General features: G+C 44.7%; 1 protein-coding gene and 1 long non-coding RNA gene across 12 annotated transcripts in view; one reads left to right on the plus strand and one right to left on the minus strand.

Moving 5' to 3' along the window:
* The window catches only part of PPFIBP2 (PPFIA binding protein 2), a 142,428-nt gene that overhangs the window by 10,519 nt on the left and 111,098 nt on the right, over positions 1-20,811 (plus strand). For 7 of the 11 annotated variants that reach the window (XM_072118634.1, XM_072118640.1, XM_072118639.1 and 4 more), the window contains exons 1-2: positions 9,933-10,072; positions 19,951-20,033. In XM_072118634.1, the coding sequence (XP_071974735.1) occupies positions 19,970-20,033 (64 nt within the window). In that variant the 5' untranslated portion in view covers positions 9,933-10,072; positions 19,951-19,969. Of the gene's footprint in view, positions 1-9,913; positions 10,073-19,950; positions 20,034-20,811 lie in introns of those variants that run through there. The other 4 variants (XM_072118645.1, XM_072118648.1, XM_072118636.1 and 1 more) reach the window with 2 other exon arrangements.
* LOC140071219 (uncharacterized) lies at positions 1,395-9,913 on the minus strand. The gene is made up of 3 exons (XR_011849095.1): positions 9,654-9,913; positions 2,540-2,761; positions 1,395-1,905 (listed from the first exon to the last, which is right to left on the minus strand). It is a non-coding gene; the product is annotated as an uncharacterized lncRNA (long non-coding RNA).

Consider the following 20,811-nt stretch of genomic DNA (forward strand, 5'->3'; position numbering starts at 1 on the left):
CTACCCACCAAATTTTATACCGACAAGGACCTTCACCCATGAAATCCTCGTACATCTGTTCCTGCTCTCAATACACATGTACACAAGAAACATTTCAGGACCTTTGACGGTACTTCACAGGTCCTGAAACCACAGATTGAAGGTAGGTAGAAGGGTCACATCCTCCATTCCCCAAGGAAGCTGATTCTAGTCCCAGATGTAGGAAGTGACTACAGACTTGTAGGGGCTATAATATTCATACAGCCCAAGGCCCATGGCAGACTTACTCCAGCCCTGATCACATCCATGATCAAATTATTCCCCCCATGTACACTATTTACACTATTACTATAGGTCCATGAACTGGAAAGGAGATCTACTACCTAAACCCATCAAGATAATCATGGACACTTCCTCATAGATCCAGGCACTGTGACTGTGCTAATCTTCTTACATTTGTCATCCATTGCCTCCTTCCTTCTAACATCAACTTTTTAAATTATGTTAATGAGTGTTAGCTCATGTGTGGCCATTGTTTTATTCAAATGTTCAGAACCTACGTTTTCAAGATCATTGTGGTTCCAATTAAGGAGGACCTTTCAGCACCTCCATTAACTCCAAGTCTTTGCATCACTGATTCGGACGCACTTGGAATTTTTTCTGTAGCCCCCACCGTTCCTGAGTAACCAGCAGTTTATTTTGTTACGGAATATGCTAATGAATAAAATTAACATACTGGGGCTCATTTACTAAGGGTCCGAACGCCGCACTTTCATTGGGTTTCCCGAATATTTCCGATTTGCGACTAATTGCCCCAGGATTTTGGCGCATGCGATAGGATTGTGTCGCATCAGCGCCGGCTTTCACGCAAAAATAAATCAAGGGGCGTGGTCATCGGTCAACCCAACGGATTCGGACAAACCGTGGAATTTAAAAAAGAATTTGTGTTGCAAGATCAGCACTCACATGCACTGGGACGACGAAGGTGAACTCTGGCGGACCTCAGCACAGCAGCGACACTTGCTGGATATCGGGCGCACAGATCTTAGTGAATCCCGGCAGACCCGAATCAGCATCGGACAACGCACCGCGGGATCGCGACTGGACCGGGTAAGTAAATGTGCCCCACTGGGTTCCAAAAATAAAGATACTGATATCTCGGGAACGGTGAGAGCTACGGAAAAAATTACAACAGCGCAGGCATCAGTTAAGTGGCATATTAAATAATGCAATTGGAGCCCATATTTGGGTGTTTTTAGGATTTTTATTAACCTTGTGCACTGCAGACGTATCCTCACCCTGCTGTGCTCTTAGCACTCTGCAGGGAACTGCTCGACACTCTGTTTTCTATAACAGACAGACAGCTCTAATCCTGGGCGCTTCCACAATAAGGGAAGAGTACTGCGCTGGGGATTTGCTGTGAGAGGGGAGGAAGAGATTCAATAATATCATTAGAAAAATTATCAAACTTTAAAATGAAGATTCTGCTACTTCAGCGGCTTTTAGCTACACATGGGTTTTAGAATCGCAGTTAATGCACTTAGAAGTGGCTTATTAAATCTAAGTGGAGATACTGAGACCTTCATATCTAATTATACCTGGAAATATTCCTACTAGTAACCAGTAATTAGATAGCGGAAGCTGCATGGCTCTTAATTCCTGAAAAAATGCCAGTATGTATATTAATGTGTATAGATATGTGGCTTAGTGGTTAGCACTACAGCCTTGCAGCGCTGGGGTCCTGGGTTCAAGTCCCAAGGTCAACATCTGCAAAAGAGTTTGTATGTTCTCTCCGTGTTTTTGTGGGTTTCCTCTGGGTCCTCCGGTTTCCTCCCACACTCCAAATCATACTGGTAGGTTGATTAGATTGTGAGCTCCATTGGGGACAGGGACTGATCTGGCAAACTCTGTGCAGCGCTGCGGAATCTGTGTGCGATATAATCAAAGGAATTATATTATCACCAGAGTCAAAGCTGGAATAGTATTTTGAGATTAATAGAATTAATACAACTGAGCTGTAGTAATACAGTTTGGCCACTACACAGAGAACACAGCATATTGGGGCTCATTTGCTAAGGGTTCGAATGCCGCCGCACTTTTGTCGGGTATCCCAAATATTTCCGTTTTGCGGCGAATTGCCCCGGGATTTTGGCGCACGCAATCGGATTTTGTTGCATCGTTGCCGGCTTGCACGCGACAGAAATCGGGGGCATGGCCGTCGGACAACCCGACGGATTCGGACAAACTGCGGAATTTAAAAAAGGTTTTGTGTCGCAAGATCATGCACTCACATGCACCGGGAAGAAGGTGAACTCCGGCGGACCTCAGCGGGGGAAGTGACACATGCAGGAAATTGGACGCACAATCTTAGTGAATCACGGCTGACCCGAATCCTCATTGGACAATGCACCGCGGGATCGCGACAGGACCGGGTAAGTAAATGTGCCTCTTTGTCTGCAAAGATTAGGTGACATCTGTTTTACAGAAATACAAAGCTTTCGAGGTGTGTGACTGTAGAGGACGAGGAATAATTGCACAGACAACAATTATAGGCGAGCACCTTGTAGCCATTCTGGAATGCCAGCGAATAGACGAGACGTCTTAGAAGTCACATCTGGGCAGAGCAGTCAGACTCGAATTCATTATCTGCTAAATTGGAGAGAAGTTGTACAGGACGTGATCTGCGATGTGTCCTTCCAGAAGAGATTTATGGCATGTGACGGCCGGGGCGGATCTCGTAAATTATCTACAACCACCATGTCAGCAGGATACATTTGTTTGTCTGTGGAGAAATATTAGCGGAATATTTTTACCCATTCTGGGTAAATATCACAAAAATTCCTCAAATTTGGCATCAACCTAATAAATTTTCATGCTCTTTCTGAAATTTTATGAATACTAAATTTAGCTTCATGTCAATTTCCCATCTTAGACTACAACACCACATTACATACATAAGATTAAGACCATCACGAGCCTCGGGCTGTAAAGAGGTCGTCCACTCAACGGTCTAGAATATTTAGATGATCTTAACCAAGCCTCCTCCATATATATACGTTACCAGAACCAAGATTACTATATATTAACATATATATTCAAAGGGGAGGGGATACAGTGACTCCGGGCCCCCTCATGTTAAACTACCCAGCCCCATCATAGTCACAATATCCCCTTCCCGATGACTGCCCTGCTCTCTATGCCCAATCATTTCTCACCTTGTATCCAGTGCCAACAGGGTCCTAAAGCCTCCCGCCTATTGTACAGTTTCCCCAATAATCACCCCCATGTATCATTGTTACAATCACACAGAGTTGGTCCTACCAGGTGGAAGGATTGAATGTTTTCCTGTTCCTTGGAGATGTTATTTATGATGGTCTCCGGCTTCCACTAAACCACATGTTAGTTTATTTGCCTTCCTCAGGCAGCCGTCTCCTGTTTCTTTACACCTCTCATAAATAACTCTTCACTCCACCATATACAGAGTCTATACCAACCTGGTGTATGAATAGATTTCCGTCTCTCCAGATATATCAAGAGGTCCAATACTGGATCTCCCGGAGAGGTGATCCCCATCCGGTTGAGACGTACTAAGGTCATGGAAACAGAAGTCCAACTTTTGGCTCTTCTTCTTACCCTCGTAACTGTACCCACCCTCTACTCTGTGGAGGCTTCACGACTTTCCTAAAATGTTGAGGTAGAAACTCATTGGGTTTTTGGGTTCCAACATACCTGCTCTTTGTTCTCAGGGGAGATAAGTCACCTGCAAAGGAATCCTCTTCCCTCTTTTTATCCAAAACACTTGACAACTTCAAGGTGAGCTGCCACCTGGACAATATTGCACTTTCCTGGTCGATATTTTTTGTGAGGCCATTGGAAACCTTTAGTAACCACTTTTTAAAGGGGTTGTCTAGGTGGCAAATGGAAAATCCCTAGGGGCCTAGGCTTTGAAGATCCACCCCTAGGGTTAGAACCTGCACCCCTAAAGTTTCCGTGACCTTACATGACCAGAAGTTCCAGGGGTGTCTCGGTGTTTGCTTTAGCCAATGAGTGGCCTCCTCTGACTGGGGGACAACAAAGGGAATAAAGTCCTATGGCAAAAAGAAGTGACGCCCCTTGATCAAAGGAGGTCAATCACTAGCTAAAGCAGGTCCTGGAACCCCATGACACTTCCAGATGGGAGGGGGATAAGTTTGCATTAATCATGTCCCGGTCCCCTGCAGGTTTTCTACTTTCCCGGATAACCCCTTTAAATTACTTATTCTTTGTAGCACATTCTTAATGTCATAATACTTACCATGGGCCCCCTTGGTTGCTATTGGGTACCTGTCCTCTGGACCTCCTACCAATAGTGGTTCCGGGAAAGGGGGTTAAAGAGGTTTTCCCATGAAGACAAGTAAGGCCCTATCCACGGGATCCCCGCATATTGTGAAAACGACCCCTTGTTGCTCCGTCAGATAATGGAGCAGATGGCCGCGCATGACCGTCCTGCTCCGTTATTCTCTATGGAGACCCCCACTGAGACCCCCACTGATCAGAAAGTTAGGCCCTATCCTGTGAATAACTTTACTTTTTGGGAAAACCCCTTTAAGGTAATTGTTTAGCTACTGAAGTGTTGTCTTTGTAGCGTGTTACTACATTTGTAGATTTTCTGGGAGGTATACTAAGCACAAATACTGGTATAATTTACAATATAAAATTGTCTAACATGCTTTTCTCTACATATATGAAGTGTTTTAGAACTTTTTAGACAGTTTTACAACTTTTTTGAAAAAGGGTGTGTGTCTCCTGGGAAGGGGTGGAGAATTATCTGAATTGGGCGTGGCCTAGGTTGCACCACCGTTGCAACACAAAGACAAGAAGACCTGTCCCCAATCCTGGCATCAAGTCATACTTGTATTCCCTAGGGAATGGAGCCTATATTTTATAGCAATGTTTTAAGACATTCCTCTTTAGAAATTAATTGACAACTAGGTGTTACCAATCTCCTCAACAAAGGGGTGTGTCCATTCAATACGGTCAACGCCATTTGGTTTGTATCAAATTCTACAGGGAGAACCCCACAAAAGTTGCCCATTTATTCATACATTTCTAGGAGGAATAACAGAGGAATGGCAGCACAGAGATTTAGAAAGCTAAAAATCATTAAATTTTATGAATGATTTAAGAATTTAGTCAAATTTTGGTAAAATGTAGTATAAGTTTACATTAAAATCTTTCTATTCCTGGGGTCGTGAGTGGGGTAGTTCTCCTGAAAGTCATTGTAAAACAATCCCTTTAAAATCCTAACCCCGCTTTCCACAGACTCATCTCCCACTTACCTGTGTAAATGTCAGTTTTAACTGTAGTTTGGTCATTCTAATCATGCACCAGGAAGATCAGGATGAACACATGAGTATTTTTTTTTTTTTTAGGAAATTTCCCAGAAGCAGATACATTACAGACTCATTACATCTGAATCATCTTGATAAAAGTTGGATCCTGCAGGATCCCACAACATTACTATTATTGCTTGAAACATTGCACGGAATGTGCTGATAAATAAACAATTGGGAGTTTTACTAATCCTCCCTAAGGTTTACACTGTGTAACCTTTAAGAGTTGCGATGTAGGCTGATGCAAACGAGCACCGATCAACACGTGGTGGCAATGATCGGCACTGGTCTGCGGCATCGGTCTACGTGTGCGGCATCGGTCTACGTGTGCCACATCGGTCTACGTGGGCCGCATCGGTCTACGTGTGCGGCATCCGCTCTACGTGTGCGGCATCCGCTCTACGTGTGCGGCATCCGCTCTACGTGTGCGGCATCCGCTCTACGTGTGCGGCATCCGCTCTACGTGTGCGGCATCCGCTCTACGTGTGCCGCATCGGTCTACGTGTGCCGCATCGGTCTACGTGTGCCGCATCGGTCTACGTGTGCCGCATCGGTCTACGTGTGCCGCATCGGTATATGTGTGCCGCATCAGTATACATGCCCGAGTACTGATTGTTTCTATACAGTTTCCTCCATAATTGCCCCCTCTTCCCCTTTAAGTTGCTGGTCTTAAACATAATGGATGTTCACTGTCCTGATTTGATGGATGTTGTCAGCGCGTGATGTATAGTCTGTGTGTATTCCGCTTTACTGAGCTGAAGAGATGTGATGGAGGTTGTTTACCCTGGTTTATCAGTGGCCTCCTAAGAATGTCATTAGCCTCTCTGGCAGATGTGATAAGGTCCATGTTTGCCTTTGTGACACTGTCCAGTCTACATTCCAGGGATGTGTCACCTCACTGGCTTTGATGGTCCTCTGGCTAGGGGGGGGAGGAACGGTAAAATCCTGGGTTTCTATACCTGAAGATATATTGTAGATGTTCTACAAAAATTGGTCCATAAAAATCCAAGTGTTTCCTTAAAACATGAAACCTGCAGGATCCATCTCTAGGTCCACCAGAGGAGCCCCAAGTCTTATACAGTAATGAGCCACTTAACATGGCCAAACTCTTCAGATAAATCTCAGCCAAACCTGTTGGATCCATCTCTAGTTCCACCAGAAGAGCCCCAAGTCTTATATTCTTCCGATACATATCAGCCAAACTTGAAGATTTAGATGGAATTTATTGTTCTTCTAATATATATGGTGGACATTAGTAATGTCTGGACTCTCCTCTGGGAATGGAAGGGATAGAACGTTGACTTACAACATTCCCACACCCATTGCCCCTAGATGTTTCTGGCAATGTTGACTTTCCACCGATGGCAGATCATACTTGATGAAGATGAAGATCCTACTTGATCCTTCTGTTCTCGGGAGATAGGAAGACCCTGGTACCTGCTCTACCAGGTGAGACACAAGTCTTATATCCTTTAGAGACATCTCAGCCAAACCAGAGTATTTGGACATATTGTTCTTCTAATGTACGTGGTGGTATCTTGACTCTCATCTGGGAACAGAAGGGTTGGACCGTTGACTTTCAACATTCCAAGACCCATTGTTTTCATGGTAGATAAGATGCCACCAGATGTTTCTGGCAGTGTCTTGACCCAACCATACACACTAGATGAGTTTCAGCCAAATCCACTGATTTAATGTTTATGGGGGATCAAGACTTTCCCTTGACTTTCCACCAATGGAAGATCGGTGAAGATCCTACTGGATCCTTCGGTTCCCTGGAGATAAGAAGAACCTGGAAGCTGCTCTCTTCATTTCAACAAGAGCCAATGTTGTATGTGAATGAGATTCCGCAGACACTAATCTAATGTAGATTAAGTTGAACAAGGGGACTTGACTGACATTGTATGACCCTGAATGTCCAACTTTAGCTACTACTAAAGAGTACTCCCTGGCCAAGGTCATGCCAAGCCACCAGCCACTTGGGTTACAGCAAAATGAAAGGGTCAAGGCTAGTTCAAGGTCCAAAAGCTCTTTGTCAAGAACATTTGTTCTTAACTTACCCTTTTTAAATCTATGTGTACATGGTCTTGGTCTTGCCTCAAGTTGATCATGGTCAATCCAAGACCTGATCTTTCTATGGACCCAAAACTCCAACAGTGAACAAACCCTGAAACCAATGCTCTTCTCTTTTGGGATTTGTGAACCAATTTTCATGGTGTATTTCAGATATTTCATGCTTGAGGATGGATGCGTCACATTGCTGGCATCCGGCAGCAGAACATCAAATGTGTTTGGAGAATATAATAGGTGCTGCTCATCTAATGATGGCTATTAGAGACAATTACAGATCCTTATGTTGGTAGCATCTAGTATGACTATAGATCAGCTTAGGTGAAGCATCATCCAAGACTTTAAGAAGAGGCTTTTATGTATTTATCTTCTAAATCGGACAACATGAAGTTTTCCTAGGGGCTTTTTGACATAATGGGGCAGATTTACTTACCCGGTCCGTTCGCGATCCAGCGGCGCGTTCTCTGCGCTGGATTCGGGTCCGGCCGTAGTTCCTCCGCGGTCCACCAGGTGGCACTGCTGCGCTGAAGTCCGCTGGAATGCCTGAGTGAAATTTTTGCGACAATTTTTTTTTAAATGCGGCGGTTTTTCCGAATCCGTCGGCTTTTCGTTCAGCCATGCCCCCCCATTTCCGTCGCGTGCATGCCGGCCCCGATGCGCCACAATCCGATCACGTGCGCCAAAATCCCGGGGGAATTCAGGTACAATCGGCGCAAATCGGAAATATTCGTCGGGAAAACGCGAATCGGGCCCTTAGTAAATGACCCCCAATATATTATTTCGGGCAGCTTAGTATGAAAATAAGAAGACCTAAAACATTGCTCTCAAGGTCATTGGTGTCAGTCGTCTTTTTGACTTGTCTTCATCTGAACAGTTAAAGGGGTTTTCTCATTTTAGACACAGGGTATTCCATAAGTTATTGGGGGCTAGGTCCCTTTTCTCACAGTCGAGCATATGCAGTTCCCATAAGTAACTTCTAAAGGAGCTCCGAGCACTCAGGGCTATTTTTGGAACTTCCATGTAAATGAACAACAGGATTCCCGTAGGTGGCGTCACTAAGTTTCCCATAGTCACCTATACACATGTCTGCATTCACATGGGGCACTCGGGGATCCTGAGCCGAGACTGGGAGACACAGAGGTGGAACCCTCAGCCAACAGCCCCTGATGAATCGTAGGAGATGGGCTCTCTAAAGTTGTTGGAAATACTTGCTCGTAAAGTTGTCCATACACATAATATTTTACCAAACCTCCAAAAAATTAGTTGGATTTCAACTCATCCATCCTTGTGTTCTCCACTTTCAGGGCACAACTATTGCTCGGCAGATCTGAGTGTGCATGTGTGTGGGGGAGAGTTAGCTGAGATGTTGTCTACTTAATAGCTACCCAAAGGGGCCCATAGATATTATCATGGGCAGCTTGGTGGCTCAGTGGTTAGCATTACAGCCTTGCAGCGCTGGAGACCTGGGTTCAAGTCCCATCCAGGGCAACATCTGCAAAGAGTTTGTATGTTCTCTCCGTGTTTGCGTAGGTTTCCTCTGGGTCCTCCAGTTTCCTCCCAAACTCCAAAACATACTGGTAGCTTGTTTAGATTGTGAGCCCCATTCGGGACAGGGACCAATTTGGCAAAATGTTGTGCAGCGCTGCGTAATCTGTGTGCGCTATATAAGTAATGGAATTATTATTATTATCATCATATCAACCTCATAACCATCTATCTATCAATCTAGAGTATCTATATATCTATAACATATCTATCTATATATAACATTTCTATTTATCAATCTCAAAACCCTTGATCTAGAGTATCTATATATCTATCTATAACATATCTATCTGTCTATCTCTCTCATATCAATCTCCTATATATCTACAGATCTATCTATCTCAGATCTATTATCTAACTAGCAAATACAATTCTTGACAACGTTTCTGTTGCTAAAAACATTCCCATACTCGGAGACAACCCCATAAAATGTGGTACTCTACGCATTAGCATGTAACGGGTATGGGGTTATTCCTGGTTTTACCCCAAAAGTAGATATTCCGTTAAAGAAGAATTGGGCTTTTTGGATTTCAGAAGTGTTCCCAGATAGAGGTATCTGGCACCGGTTTATATCGCTTTCCATGATGGAGCTGAGCATGCAAGTATATGGTGGAGTCAAAAGGAACAGTTTTTGGCTTCGATATATCTCCAGCGCTAGGTCATTTGTCTACAAAGGTGTAATAATACCTTCTTCTTTATCTTATTTCGGAAGTTCCGTGTAACCCAATCCACGGTGTCCCCCACCGAGAGAAAAAACAAGCAGGTCCCTTTAAAATAACTCTTTGAACTTGGGATTGTTGAAGATGGAGCGGAGCACAGAAGTGAAGCGTGCAGGAGATGTCTGCGTGCACTTCCTTGTTAGTCAGCGGGAGAAGAGGCTGAACTTGACAATTTGTAGTAATCAGATTGTAGATGTTCTTGTTTTTCCTGGGCAGTGTTCGCATTATTGCAGCATGTGCCTTTGGTGTGGTGCTCCCTCTTGCGAGGTTTGTCATTAGCTTCAAAGTAAGCGGAGTGATGTGATTACAGGGACGACTTTCACGGATTAAAGAGCCAAAGGGGAAAGATCTGGAGCTGTCAGGATACAGAAGGAGCAGGGAAATAAGGTAGGACGTCCGGATAACTTGTTTCATGATGTAGCAGAGCTGAATTTGTCTTCTGGCTGCATTGTATATCCTCCAGGATATCCTTTACTATATCTTTATAGGGTTATTGCATCAAGATATCACTTTGCACTAACTCAGCACTGCTACATCTCATACACAGCCGTCACACTCCATCTGTTACAAAGTAGAACCTTTTATACATTGTAGCCAGAAGTTACTAGTAAGATATTGTAGTGTTTCATGGTTATTATTCTAAGCTATCTGACTGTACACACCAGAGGGGGGCGTCTTGTATTTCGGATAAGTTAAAGAGACAGTGTCGACTGTGTTTTATGCATGTTACAATGTGTTTGCAAAATAGTAAAGAGCATGACAGGGTTAAAAACCGACCGAACTGGTGGAGCAAGGTGTGGAGCTGGGCCGGTACCATGTCTTGTTAGGAGCGCAGTCGTGTACACCCATCTGGTGCACAGTGAATCACTTATTCATTATTTTGTTAGGTAAGGTTCATATAGATTCATTAGCTCGGGGCATTATCCGATGATGAAAGCTAGACTTACTGCGAGGATAACATTTTCCACAGTGGATTAGAACCGGGAGAGAATATTGTATTGTCTGCCCATCCTCAGTGTGACATTTATGGGAACTAGATTTACCATTGTGGGAACTAGATTTAGCATTGTGGCGAGAGGTGACATAATTTCCTAGAGGTACCCCTTAACAGTAGTCTGGCTGTGTAGTCTGGACCTCCCCCTATAAAAGTAGTCTGGCTGTGTAGTCTGGACCTTCCCCATAACTATACTCTGGCTGTGTAGTCAGGACCTCCCCTTCTATAACAGTAGTCTGGCTGTGCAGTCTGGACCTCCCCCTATAAAAGTAGTCTGGCTGTGTAGTCTGGACCTCCCCCTATAAAAGTAGTCTGGCTGTGTAGTCTGGACCTCCCCCTATAAAAGTAGTCTGGCTGTGTAGTCTGGACCTCCCCCTATAAAAGTAGTCTGGCTGTGTAGTCTGGACCTCCCCCTATAAAAGTAGTCTGGCTGTGTAGTGTGGACATCTTCCTATAACCCTATAATAGCAGTGAAATAGTTATCTAGAGCTCCGCCATAATAGTAGTCTGGTTGTGTAGTCTGCAGCCCCCCCTATAATACAAGTTTGACTGTGTAATTTGGACCTCCCCCTATAACAGTAGTGTGACTTTGTAGTCTGGACCTCCCCCGTAACAGTAGTCTGGTTATGTAGCTTGAACCTCCCCCTATAATAGTAGTCTGACTTTGTAGTCTGTACCTGTCCCTATCGCAGCAGTCTGGCAGTGTTGTCTGTAGCTCCCCCTATAATAGAAGTTTGACTGTGTAATCTGGACCTCCTCCTATAACATTCTGGGAGTGCAGTCTGGAGGTCCCCTATAACATTAGTCTGTCTTTATACACCACATCACCCTCTATATCAGAAGTCTGGCTATGCAGTCTACAGCATCCCATGCATTGTCTGAGGCATTCCCTAAAGCAGCATTCTGGCTGTGTGGTCTTGACATCCCCCTCAAACAGTTATCTGGCTGTGTAGTCTGGACCTCCCCCTACAAAAGCAGTCTGGCAGTGCAGTATGGACCACCCCCTATAACAGTAGTCTGGCAGTGCAGTCTGGACCTCCCCCTATAGCAGCAGTCTGGCTGTGTAGTCTGGACCTCCCCCCTATAACAGCAGTCTGGCTGGGTAGTCTGGACCTCCCCCTATAGCAGCAGTCTGGCTGTGTAGTCTGGACCTCCCCCTATAACAGTAGTCTGGCTGTGCAGTCTGGACCTCCCCCTATAGCAGCAGTCTGGCTGTGTAGTCTGGACCACCCCCTATAACAGTAGTCTGGCAGTGCAGTCTGGACCTCCCCCTATAGCAGCAGTCTGGCTGTGTAGTCTGGACCACCCCCTATAACAGTAGTCTGGCAGTGCAGTCTGGACCTCCCCCTATAGCAGCAGTCTGGCTGTGTAGTCTGGACCTCCCCCTATAACAGTAGTCTGGCTGTGCAGTCTGGACCTCCCCCTATAGCAGCAGTCTGGCTGTGTAGTCTGGACCTCCCCCTATGGCAGCAGTCTGGCTGTATAGTCTGGACCTCCCCCTATGGCAGCAGTCTGGCTGTGTAGTCTGGACCTCCCCCTATGGCAGCAGTCTGGCTGTGTAGTCTGGACCTCCCCCTATGACAGTAGTCTGGCAGTGCAGTCTGGAGTGCCCCTTTAGCATTAGCCTGTCTTTATATTCTAGATCACCCCCTATAACATTAGTCTGGCTATGGAGTGCCCCCTTATAACAATTGCCTGGTTTTGTATTTGGAGCGCCCCCTATAACAGCAACCTATCTGTGTAGCTGTATTGTTGTCCCTATCCCAGTTCTTCACTTTTGTTGTTAGAGCTCCTTGTTTTATTATAGTCTGTGAGATTTTGGAGCGCCCCCGATAACAAGTTCAGGCAGTCCCTGGGTTACGTACAGGATAGGTTCTATAGGTTTGTTCTTAAGTTGAATTTGTATGTAAGTCGGAACTGTATATTTTATAATTGTAACCCCAGACAATTTTTTTTTGGTCTCTGTGTTGGATTGTTGGATTCTCATAAGAACCAGGATTATCAATAAAGCTTCATTGTAGACACCTGTGATAACTGTTATAGATGTTTATTGAAGTCTAAGGCTAAAGTACAGTAAATTACCAATATCCAGACCTTCGTTTGTAACTAGGGGTCGTCTGTAAGTCAGGTGTTTTTAAGTAGGGGACCACCTGTAGTATGAAGAAGTTTCATTCTTTATCATTATATCAACTAATATAAATACCAACATCCATAACATTTCCATTACCTCTTATACCCAAATTGGTTCACATCGGAACCACCGGACCTATGGTGACACCTCCCTGAGCATTTTTGGGTGAGAGCTTAGCCTTTATGAGTAATCATGGATTATTCTATATGACATTGATTCTTCTTGTAGGGTGGATCCTGTAAAAATAATGTTGTATTGTATAGAAGCCAACAATGTAAATAACCCACCTCCAGCCTGATGGGTCAGGACACGCTCCTCCTAGGTAACAACATGGAGCTCATATTATCCTAAATGTTTCCAACATCACATCAATCCTGAATAACTTTTTGATACTATATGAGTAAGATCTCCTGGATCCACTGGGTCATTTACCCCATTTACTTAGAGGGACATTACCAATTACCAAACGAGCCACAAGTTACGCAGAACTATCTATAGGACACTTTATATCTTTCCTGTTTCCCAGTGATCTATAATTTTTGAGGGGTAGATCAAGACCCCACTGGTGCTCCTGATCTCTTCATCTTTCTATGTCTTTCTTCTACAACTAGTTAGTCCTCATCTAGGCCAGCGTTTTAGTCCCGTCGCTTGCACTATTGATGTCATAAAATCTTCCCACCACATCTATACAGTAAGCATACTTATATGGTGGGTACGGAAAGTATTCGGCCCCTTTGCTCAGTGTTGGTTAGAAGAAGCGTTGGAGCTGGTGCAGCCAGGAATCTTCTTGGGAAGATGCTATAAGTTTCTCACCCCTGGATTTGGGGATCCTCTGCCTCTTCCTTGCAGATCTTCTCCAGTTCCCTCAGGTTGGATGGTGAACGTTGGTGGAAGCCATTTTCCAGTCTCTCCAGAGATGCTCCATTGGGTTTAGGTCCGGGCTCTGGCTGGGCCGGTCAGGAATGGTCACAGAGATGTTCTGAAGCCTTTTTTAGCTTTGTCTGAGGTTCAGAGCATCTGGAAGAGGTTCTCATCCAGGATAGATAGGGAGGTAGTAAACATTACCCTCATAACTCCACATCAAGGCGCTTTAGTTAAGATACCTACCCCAGACCAGTAACATTAACCCCATCAAAATTATTAACCACACATAACTATAAGGAAGAAAGATGACACGAGGCTTCATGTTGGGCAGAAAAGGTCACAGCTATTTATTAATGATCAGCTTAATAATATCAAAAATGAACCACCATCTGTTAGTTTTCTTTGGGAAACCATAGCTGTCCGAAGCGGTTCGCTTGTGTGGACTCCTGAACCAGCACTTCGACTTCCGGGCAAATCCACATCAATTCTTTTTTCCGCCAGCTGTGACTTTACTTGATCACTAAAAAACAGAAACATCAAAAAGGCAAAAACAAGTAACAGTAGCGATGGAGGGACACATTAACCGATGGCGCGGGCAAGAGGAAGTGCCTTGCCCGGCGCCACACCTATATAGGCAAGCCTATGGGAGGGGTTGAGCAGCAGCAAGGAGGAGGAAAAGTGGCACTAAAACCCCCATTCAAAGTGCAAACGCCCCAGTGATGCGGGCACACTCCAGGACACCCCCAGTCCGAAGACACTCTCCTTAGACAGTCGGGGGCACCATTCATCCCTGTACTTGGTCCCATTCATCTTTCTTTCCATTACACAGTTGTCCTGTCCCCCCTACCCCTATAGCCTGATGCTGCCCCCTATGTGTCACTTCTGGGATTGTATTTGGCAGGTGATGAGCGGCACCTGGTTTACTCCATTGCTTAGATTTTACACCAAATAATTTAATCTTCATCTCATCAGAGCAGAGAATCTTATTTCTCATAGTCTGGGATCCTCCATGTGTTTTGTACACTGTATGCGGCTTTCATTTCCCTATGGAGTTGATGAACATTGCTAAGTGCCATACTTGGGGCAGCCCACACATGTGCAAGCGGCTGCTACGGTCATTTTGGGTGCCACGAGAGCATGGACCCCCTTTCTCATGATCCATGGGGGTCCCATCACTGAGACAACCCCATTAAAGATTATGGGGGTCACTGTGCTCTTAGGAGCCTTGAGTGCTGCAGAAATTATTTTTTAACCTTGTCCAGATGTGTGCCTTGCCACAATTCTGCCTCTGAGCTCCTTGGGCAGTTCCCTGAACCTCATGAAATATACAACATTTCGATGGTGATCCCCTGTGCAGTGCTGCGTTTCGCTGGTGGTGTTTTTGGGAATTTCACAGCAAATGCAGGTAATATGAGCATCCCTAGTGGTCAGGGGTGTAACTTGAGGGGTTGCAATCACACCTTAGACTTCCAATAAGGTGTCTCTTCTCCATATGTACAGACCAGTACTCTAAGTGATAAATTGTAGTTGGGTGGCCATGTATGGATTTGGTAATGGGGCTCAGCAGATTCCAGTTACGCCTCTGCCTCTGGAGGTTGTTCCTAACTTTTCTAGAGACGACTTATAACTTATAAGACGTCTCAGGATTCCATTGTGTTGAATTAATCATCTAGAACATTTCACCAGAGGACGACTTGTAATTACCGCCAACCACTAAGATAGTAGTTTGTCCCTTCTAATGACATATAAAACATGGCCACCTGTATCCTCTTCATTGCTAAGAGCTAATTGTGTAAATGGACTATGTTTTCTTTCTTTCACGCTTACAATTAAGAGTCCATCTGCTTTGAGCTATTTGCAGAGAAGGTTCATGTAAGGATCTAATCATCCGGGGGACAAGACGGCTGAGCCGGTGCTCCTCCACGTGATCTGAGGGCCTTTCGCTGAACGTCTTTATTCTCCAGTTTTTAAGATTTGAAGTATTAGCGTCATTAACCAGATTTGACACCATCTTCAGACATTGAGACCAATGTGAAGACTTTCTCTGCCAAACCCCCCCTAAAAGTTAGAATGGATCCTGATAAAACAAACCAGTCGTGTCCTGAAACCGGTGCTCATTTCACAAAGGAGGGTTTCATGTCCCAAAAGTGGGTGTGGTCAATATATAGGGGTGTGGTCAACTTAACTAATACGTCCATAGTGTGTATAAGGAGTAACATGGTTTTTACCCATTATATGTCCTATGTCCTAAGATGTTTTCTATCTCTATTTCTGTTTGTTGGTTGTCGTTGGCCCATTGCACGACTCGGCACTTCCCCCTCTTCACCTCTTGGTGTAAAAAGTTGGAGAATTCGCAATTCCCGGCTCTGCGACTAGAAATAGCAACTAAATCTTAACTTGTTTTCAAGCGTAGATGCCATAATAACTGTGGCCCAGAGATGATAGTGGAGAATCTGCTTCATTACATAGGACATATAGATAAGTGGGAATCATAGGGCAGTGGTGGCGACCCTATGGCACGGGTGCCAGTGGTGGCACTCAGAGCCCTCTCTGTGGGCAACCAGGTCCTCAGCATAGAGTTCATAAGACAGGACCCATGGCCTCTTCCTGCAGTCCCAAGCTACACAGGACAGTACTGGACTATAATTTGAGCTCCTGCTATGGGCCCTACATTGTTCCTGTACAGGGGACCCTGGAGCAACGCTACAATAATAATCTGAATTGCTCTTCTTTCTACTGTACTGATGTCCTCAGGATGCCAATACGATTGTTGGCACTTTGAAATAAATAAGTGGGTTTTTGTTGACGTTTGGGCACTCGCTCTCTAAAAGGTTCGCCGTCACTGATATAGGGCATATATATGGGCAGCACGGTGACTCAGTGGTTAGCCTTGTAGTGCTGGGGAACTGGGTTCAAGTCCCAGGGTCAACATTTGCAAAGAGTTTGTATGTTCTCTCTGTGTTTGCATGGGTTTCCTCCGGGTTCTCCGGTTTCCTCCAACACTCCAAAACATACTGGCAGGTTGATTAGATTGTGAGCCCCATTGGGGACAGGGACTGATTTGGGAAGCTCTGTGCAGCGCTGCGTAATCTGTGTGCGCTATATAAATAGAGGTTATTAGATAAGTACTGGATGATATTGATGTGAATAAAGCACATGGGGTGAGATAGAGGGGGTCATTTACTAAGGGCCCGATTCGCTTTTTCCCGACGTTTTACCCGAATATTTCCGATTTGCGCTGATTGTACCTGAATTGCCCCGGGATTGTGGCGCACACGATCGGATTGTGGCGCGATCGGCGCCGGCATGCGCACAACGGAAATCGGGGGGACGTGGCCGAACAAAAACCCGATGTATTCGGAAAAACCGCCGCATTTAAAAAACGAAAATGTGTCGCTTGGGAAGCCCTTACCTTCACTTGGTCCGAGCTGGTGTATTCCGGCGCGTTAAGATGCTTTTCAGCGCCACCTGGTGGACGGCGGAGGAACTACCTTCATAAATCCCGTCCGGACCCGAATCCTGTGCAGAGAACGCGCCGCTGGATCGCGAATGGGCCGGGTAAGTAAATCTGCCCCAGAAACTTACCACTAGCTCCAGCATCCTATCTTTGAGACAGGATGTTACTAAATTTCTTATATCCACATTTACTTTGTTTTTGTTTTTTTAAAGTTAGTGAACATTTAAAAAGTCCATACCCATACGGGTCAAGAAATGTGAAATGTGCTGCCATCACAACATAGGGGCACATGTACGCACTTCCGTTGGCTTTCGCGATTATTTCCATTTTGCACAAATTGCCACAGGTTTTTGCCGCACGCGATCGGACTGTGGCACATCGGCGCCGGCTTGCATGCGACAGAAATTAGGGGCGTGGTCGTCGGACAACCCGACGGATTAGGACAAACCGCAGAATTTAAAAACGGAATTGTGTCGCAAGATCAGCACTGACATACACCGGGAAGAAGCAGGTGAACTCTGACGGAGCTGAGCAGGGAAGGGACGTATGCAGGATCTTGGTGAATCGCGGAAGTGAGTCTTAGTGAATCGCGGAAGATCCGAATTCTCGACGGACAACGCACCGCGGGATCTCGGCAGGACCGGGTAAGTAAATCTGCCCCATAGTGGTCACTGATGAAGCCCTTTCTCCATACAGAGCAGTGATACATATATATACAATCACTATAAAAATATCAAGTAAAACTCAGTAGTAAGTTTTATATACCAGACCTGAGTATGATACATTGGCTGACAGTACTTATGATATCCCTTTGGCACCTTCCCGTCTGAGGCTGGCACCCTGCTGCGAGGTCCGGGACACAAACATCCTGTTATACCAATAGCAAGGGGGAGGCAGGTTATAAATAACATGTTGCCTGGAGTTTCCCTTTAACAGGGGAACACAGTAATAATAACCTGGAAACACATGTCATTCCTGCTTATCTTCTTCATAGCAGCAAGAGTCTAGCGTGACATAATCAGGTTATAAAATCAGATCTCTTGACTTATGGGCTTAGGGCTAACTTCTGTAACAAGTAGATGCACATCACGAGTGCCCAAGATCTGATCATTTCTTAGGACCTCAAGTGTTTTCAAGTATAAGACCTTATTTTAACAAAGTGTTCTCCAACCTAAGGCTTCCTGCAGCTACAGGACTATGTCCCAAATCCTGGAGAGCCATGGGTTAGAGACCACAGCACCTTCAACACATATGTACTACTCCTTAATAGGTTATGTACCTAGGTAGACCGCCTTCATACCGTCATGACTTCTGGTCAAGACATGGATTCCACAAGGTCAAGTGATGAACTATCCAAGTTCAGGTCAAACTTTGAACAAAATTTCATTTCAGGTACACGGATGGGAACACCCACGAGTAAAACCGATGATTGGTGCTGGCACAGATTTCTGATTTTAAACCTTTAAATGCAGGCCACCATTTTCCCTAGGATCGTCGCACCCCTATGACGTCACAGGCAGCAACGATCCTAGAGAAAATGGCAGCACTCTGCCAGGTTACCAGTAGAGGTGAACCCGAACCCTGAACTTCTAGCTGAAGTCTAGGTTTGAGGACACAAGCCAGAAATGTTCGTCATAGACCCAAACATTGCAGTTTGGGTCCGTTCAGCCCTTATCCTGAGTTATCTATCACCAAGACATTAGGTGCAGCTACTTTAAGGATGGTAAGTTGGTGTTGGCTACACAGATCAGGTTGCTCATCCCATAAATCATTGATCGGATTGAGATCTGAGGAAACACAAATGACTACTCTTTAGAAGGTTACGTACCTGCCTAGGTAGACCACCCTCATAACGACGTCTGATCAAAGTGATCTAGTCAAGGAATGGATTCCACAAGGTCTTTGAAGGTATCCTGAGGTATTGAGCACCAAGATGTTAGGAGCAGCACCTTTATATATTATAAGTAGTAGTTTATCCAACAAATAATTGATCAGATTGAGATCTGAGGAAACACAAATGACTACTCTTTAGAAGGTTATGTACCTGCCTTGGTAGACCACCCTCGTAACGACGTCTGATCAAAGTCATCTGGTCAAGGCTTGGATTCCACAAGGTCTTTGAAGGTATCCTGAGGTATCGAGCAGCAAGATTGATCAGATTGAGATCTGGGGCATTTGTAGACCATGTCCACTGATTTGTCAGGTTCCTCAACCCATTCATGAAAAATAACACTGCTGTCATGAAGAGGTGTGCTTGGTCTGTACAGTGTTTAGGTGGCCTTGTCTTCTTCTCATAATGTCTTGGTGCCATCTCTTACCCAAGTGGTCACCTAATTGACCAAACACATGATGTAAAAGAAAACGAGATCCATCAGACAAGGCCGCCATTTTTCATTACTATTCCGGATAGCCTTTGTTCCCAATGCACATCCAACTTGGGCGCCCATGAACCTCTTGCCAATTTGACAGTTGTTCTTCATTGTAGTAGCTCTGGATTGTACAGTAGTAACCATGGAATAATGGGAACACTTAACGGACATATTTTAGATGTAGAAAGCATCTACCATCACATCTAGTCCTCAAATACTAAAGCTTGCCAATTTTTCCCACTTCTAATGTATTCAATTCAACTGCTTGCTCAATTGCATGTAATTCCAACCTCTTCCCAGCTGCCAGAAGACAATTCTCAGGTCTACAAAGCGGAGGAGATGACACCCTCGGATCTCTGCCCCATGGATTCTGGTGGGGTCACTCCCTGTAATAGAGAAAAACTATGAAAATACCCAAATCCTAATTGAGTTTTCTTTTGCATTTTGCAGGTGACAGACTACGTCAACCATGGCTTCGGACGCCAGTCATATGTTAGAGGCGGCCCTAGAGCAGATGGATGACATCATAGCAGGTACAGACTTATACGAGCTAACCGATTATTGATCAATTTTACTTTGTGTCAGACTGGCCCACCGGAGGAGCACCAGAGGATCCACCAGTGGGCTCTCCCAAAATAATCGAGACCAAAGGTTCAGTAGTAGACAATCCGAATCTGAGATTACTTTCAAGCCGGTCACTTACCACCAGGGTTGTCTATATCTTATGGGTGGTAACATAACTAACCTATTAGATATTATTCATAATTTGGATTTTGACTTATTTGCCTTATATTCTGAGGGGCATCTGCCCAGCTTCCATCCCGTTTCTCTTTCCACTCGTGCTCTCCCATTCATCGATTTTGCCCGAAATTTTCCTGACTGATAGTCCATGACAAAATCTGTTATGTGAATGAGACCTTAAAGGGTCTTATCCCTTGTTCTATTTTTATGATGTACTTATGCCCTAATGGGAGTTTCCTAATACAAGAGAACCTGTCGCCGGGTTTTACCCCCCACTAAACTACTAGTCCCCTCAGGTCAGGTATCAGATGTCCTTTCTAAATTCCATCTTTTAGGAGAAATCTCACATGTTTAATTATAAAAACTTTCCCCAAATTCCGGAAAATATGACTATTCTCATCCCATTTTTACATAAAATAAGTCAAGTTTAGAGGTTACAGGAGTAGAGTCACTTTAGAAGCCTCTATCTTTGGTTTTGTAGTACCTATAAATAAGCTTTTTGTGTCATAGTAAAGATAAGAATCTCATCTTTCAGATTCCATCAGGCTTACATTTCTATGAGCTACAGAA

The sequence above is a fragment of the Engystomops pustulosus genome, chromosome 7 (assembly GCF_040894005.1).
Source record: "Engystomops pustulosus chromosome 7, aEngPut4.maternal, whole genome shotgun sequence".
Classification (NCBI taxonomy): domain Eukaryota; kingdom Metazoa; phylum Chordata; class Amphibia; order Anura; family Leptodactylidae; genus Engystomops; species Engystomops pustulosus.